Source organism: Pollachius pollachius, assembly GCF_949987615.1.
Source record: "Pollachius pollachius genome assembly, chromosome: 10".
Lineage (NCBI taxonomy): Eukaryota > Metazoa > Chordata > Actinopteri > Gadiformes > Gadidae > Pollachius > Pollachius pollachius.
In genome coordinates, this window is record NC_136943.1 from 20,877,981 (window position 1) to 20,882,980 (window position 5,000).

Genomic DNA, 5,000 nt, shown 5'->3' on the forward strand with positions numbered 1-5,000 from the left:
TCTTCTCCGCTCCGAACTACCTGGATGTGTACAACAACAAAGGTGTCACACACACACTCGCACGTGGACACGCATGCACACACATAGAGGCATTCACACCCACCGACATACAGCAATGCATTCAATGTGGTGCAACCACATGTACACAAATAAACTGTGCGTTTGTGTGTTTGTGTGTGTGTGTGTGTGTTTGTGCTGGTGTGTGTGTGTTTTTGTGTGTACTTGCGTGTGTGTGTGTGTGTTGTGTGTGTGTGTGTGTTTGTGTGTGCTTGCGTGTGTGTGTGTGTGTGTGTGGCGTATGTGTGTGTGTGTGTGCGTGTGTGTGTGTGTGTGTGTGTGTCTCCAGCGGCCGTGTTGAAGTATGAGAACAACGTGATGAACATCCGTCAGTTCAACTGCTCCCCCCACCCCTACTGGCTGCCCAACTTCATGGACGTCTTCACCTGGTCCCTGCCCTTCGTAGGGGAGAAGGGTGAACACACACACACACACACACACACACAATGAAAAACACACATCAAACTCAGACACACATATAACGCAGACGCACACACACACACACAAAAAAAGAAATACACACATCAAACCTAGACACACATATAACACACACAGACAAAATGAGAAACACACATCAAACTCAAACACACAAATATAATAGACACACACATACACACAGAACAAAAAACACACATCAAACTCTGACACACACATAACACAGACACACACACACACACACACACTAGCGAAATACAAGAGCACACACACATACACACACACACACACACCATAAAAACGAAAAACACACATTAAACTCAAACACACACATAAGCTAACACACAAACACACACACACACACACACACACACACACACACACACACACACACACACACACACACATTATTGGAAGAGTTGGTTGAAGCTGCTACCTCTAAGTAATGGTTCAGAATATTAGTAATATTATTCATTGCTGTTCGAGTACTGAGCTCCAGTCACCTTGCTGCCTCCTCTGACCTGCCCTGTCCTCCCCTCCAGTGACGGAGATGCTGGTGAACGTCCTCAGTATCTGCTCCGACGACGAGCTGATGAACGACGGGGAGGAGATCTACGACGGTGAGCGAGGAACACCAAGTGTTTGTGTTCAGCAAGTTCAGCAGAACACATGCTGTTGGAGCCGCACACCGGGCTGACGTTTCCTTGTACAATTTTTATTTTATTTTAAAGATCTCATATTATACTACTTATCTGGTCTTAATTTCTTATTAATGACTCCTATAGAGCAACCTGACACAAACCACAGTGCAAAAAACGATGGAAACTCTTCCTCTCATCTGGGCGCTTTCAGCATTCTCTGACAACACTCGGCTTCGTCCTTCTCCGCCCCCTCGCCCCCCTCTTGCCAACCCCACTCCGTTGTGATTGGTTACCTTCCGGAAGGGCATGTTGCAGCATTACCATACATGGAAAATCCGGATTGTTCTCCATAGATAATTCCCGGAAATTTGAACAAGTGAACCGGCGTCCCTAGTGTTTAGCGCTCTGCACAGCCGCTCAGCAGGGAATACGTCTAAATGCATGTACGTCATTATTTGACACTTTAGTATGGTTAAACATGACTATACATCGTAAGAACAACGTTTATAGGTCATAAAAGTCGAAAAAGCATAATAGGTGCTCTTTAAGGTTTATTTGAATAGGTTACAGATACATAAACATAGATAAGCTTAAGACAGTCACCTGATGTTTGCATCACAGTGTATTTAGCCAAAGCTAATTTACGACACTTTTTCAAGTGAAAAAGAAAAGAAGACATACAGAGAGAGCCTGTTGTAAAAAACTAAGTATGCAAGCAAGATTGTTGTTGAATTCGCCAAAAGTTTCTTTGAAGGTGTCAAATATAGGGATACATTTCAAGTGTTCTGGCAGTGAGTTCCATCATTTGGTCCCCTTTACTGAAAAGGCAGTTTGACAGAAAGATGTTTTGCAGTAAGGGATACTACAGTTGCCTTTTGACGTTGATCGGGTGGTGGATCTGGAACCACTTTTCAATCTATTTATTGTCTTGCAGAGCTGTTGGGGAGCAGTGTTATTTATTTACAAATTGCATTTGAAGACCAATTTAACTAAATGTAAGGAAATTAGCAAACCTTAGAATCGTATATTTGCTTAGAATTTGGCAGTGATGATGCATTATTCTCTTCTTGTCCAGCCTTGAAGGACCTTCAAGGCTCTGTTATAAAGACACTTTACTATAGCCATACCTTATCTTAACTTAATCTGACCTTTGTGTCAAATGAAACCAGAGACGTACTGTTAGCATTTTGTCTGAACACCGACACCGACACGATGGACCGACATCCTGCTTTTATTGAACTGTGTTAAGAAATATCAGGAGAAAAATAATTTGCTTATTTTTCATGAACTACTGGAATCTCAAATGTTAAACTATCTAGCTTTGGGAGGGAACAGGATTAGAGCTCCATGAACATGTACACAGAACCGGAGCCAACTCCACAGAACCGGAGCTGAACTGCAGGTAAAACCCGCCCTGCAGTTCACTGCTCTCTGACGGTGGGGGAAGGTTTGTGCAAAGGCTTAACCACTCTGTGGTGGTTGAAGCACAAGTCAAACAAAGAACAGCACACACATAGAAGGTTTCCACTGTGTGTTGAGTTGACGTTTTGCTTTGGACTTTGCTGTGTTTGTCCTCTTCCTCTTCCTCTCCTCTTCCTCTTCCTCTTCCTCTCCTCCTCTACTCTTCCTCTCCTCTTCCTCTTCCTTGCCTCTTCCGCTCCTCTTCCTCTGCTTTTCCTCTGCTCTTCCTCTTCCTCTTCCGCCCCTCTTCTCTCCTCTCTGCAGCCAACGCTGCGGCAGCGAGGAAAGAGGTGATCAAGAACAAGATCCGCGCCATCGGGAAGATGGCCAAGATGTTCTCTGTTCTACGGTGAGTGAAGCCCGTGTGTGTGTGTGTGTGTGTGTGTGTTTGTGCGTGTGTGCGTGTGTGCAAGCGGGAGTGTCTGTTTAAAATGTGTGTGTTCACAATGTATTTCTCTGAGAAAGTAACAGAACCTCAGATCCACATGAGACGGTTTATTATCATTATGCGTTTTTCTGCATAATGGCCGCCAAACCAACCAATCATCTCCCAGCCAAAACAGGCTCTTTGCTGACACACAGTATGAGAACTGGCACCTCATCCAAAGACCCACCTCCAGCCACCCTTGACAGCATACTATTCGGCCAGATGTATGCAGGTATACTTATAATGCGGTAGCGGAATTGGTCTGTGATCTGACCCACTATGCACTGCATGGTGAGGCCTATCGCCGCAGAGAAGAAGCATCAGGGCAACCACAGAACAAGGGGGACAGTGGGAAAGAAAGTTAAGACAAGTAACTTCAGACAAAGGAGTCTGTCCGAACGTAATATCACACAGGATGTGGCGAAACATAACAGGAAGTAATGACCTTCAGTTATGACCCCGTTCCCTTACCCACCCAACCTCTGACCCGTCTCTCTGCTTCTCTGTCTCTCTCCCTCTCTGTCACTGTCCCTCTCTGTGTCTCTCCCTCTGTCTCTGTCTCTCTCTCTCTCTCTCTCCCACTCTCTCTCTCTCTCTCTCTCTCTCTCTCTCTCTCTCTCTCTCTCTCTCTCTCTCTCTCTCTCTCTCTCTCTCTCTCTCCCAGGGAGGAGAGTGAGAACGTGTTGACCCTCAAGGGGCTGACCCCGACAGGCATGCTGCCAAGCGGGGTGCTTTCAGGGGGCAAGCAGACACTGCAGAGTGGTGAGTGTATACACACACACACACACACACACACACACACACACACACACACACACACACACACACACACACACACACACACACACACATACGTACACACACACGTACACATACACAAACAAACACACACACATATATACTCTCTCCGTCTCTTTCTCTCTCTCTCTCTCTTTCTCTCACTCAAACTCACACTCGCGCTCACTCTCATTCACACACTCACACATAACACAGACAGACAAGCATCATCAAGTTGTGTGACACACACACTGAAACACACTCTAGTCTTCCTCCATCGGTACTCCTCTCTCCTCATGCTCCGTATTCAGTCACTCCCTCCGCCCCGTCCCAGCGCTGAGGACACCAACAGCCTGCTGTGGGTGTGGGCGTGTGCGTGTGCGTGCGCATGAGCGAGCGATCGTGTGTGTGTGTGTGTGTATGTTTGTGTGTGTGTGTTAGTGAGCTAATGGCAGCTATTGCGCACGCTGACACCGGGCCCCCTGTGAACCACAGCCTCAGTGCTGCTTTAGGGGCCTCTGCATGAGTAACACACACGCTCCTCTCTCTCTCTCTCTCTCTCTCTCTCTCTCTCTCTCTCTCTCTCTATCACTTTCTCTCTCTCACTCACGCCCCCTCTCTCACCCCCTTTCTCCCTCTCTCTCCCTCTCTCTCTCTCTCTTTCTCCCTCTCTCTTCCTCTCTCCCTCTTCCCTTTCTCTCTCTCCCTCTTCTCTCTCTCTCTTTCTCTCTCTCTCTCCCTCTCCCTCTCTCTCTCTCCCTCTTCCCTCTCTCTCTCTCTCTTTTTCCCTCTCTCTCTCTCTCCCTCTTCCCTCTCTCTATCTGTCTTATCTTCTTTATCCTTTGCTCTTCCTTCTCTCTGTTGGCTCCTTGCTTCCCTATCTTTCTTCTGTTTCCTCTACCTTCGCCTTCATTCTATTCTCTCTTTTCTGTTTCTTTCTATTATTCTCTCTCTCTCTTTCTTTCTCTCCTCCTTTCCTTTCCTTCTCTCCTTTCCTTCCCACCCATCCTTCAGCTACCATTGAGGCCATTGAAGCCATCGAGACAGTTGAGGACGCCGAAGGTAAAACCGCTGTCATTCCACTGTGTGTGTGTGTGTGGGTGAGTGCGTGTGTGTGTGTGTCAGTGTCCTTGTGTGGCTCCATGTGTGAGTGTCTGTGTGTGTATGCGTTTTTTCGTTTGTGTGTGTGTGTGTGTGTGTGT

The 5,000-nt window shown here is 46.8% G+C and overlaps 1 protein-coding gene across 1 annotated transcript in view; it reads left to right on the forward strand.

Moving 5' to 3' along the window:
- Positions 1-5,000, forward strand: part of ppp3cb (protein phosphatase 3, catalytic subunit, beta isozyme) — a gene marked incomplete at both ends in the record, with an annotated part of 24,855 nt that overhangs the window by 17,456 nt on the left and 2,399 nt on the right. Inside the window, 6 exons of the mRNA XM_079745294.1 lie at positions 1-42; positions 347-472; positions 1,035-1,112; positions 2,859-2,943; positions 3,686-3,783; positions 4,813-4,860. The exon at positions 1-42 is cut by the window's left edge and continues 53 nt beyond it. Coding sequence (XP_079601420.1) covers positions 1-42; positions 347-472; positions 1,035-1,112; positions 2,859-2,943; positions 3,686-3,783; positions 4,813-4,860 — 477 coding nt within the window. The remainder of the gene's footprint in view (positions 43-346; positions 473-1,034; positions 1,113-2,858; positions 2,944-3,685; positions 3,784-4,812; positions 4,861-5,000) is intronic.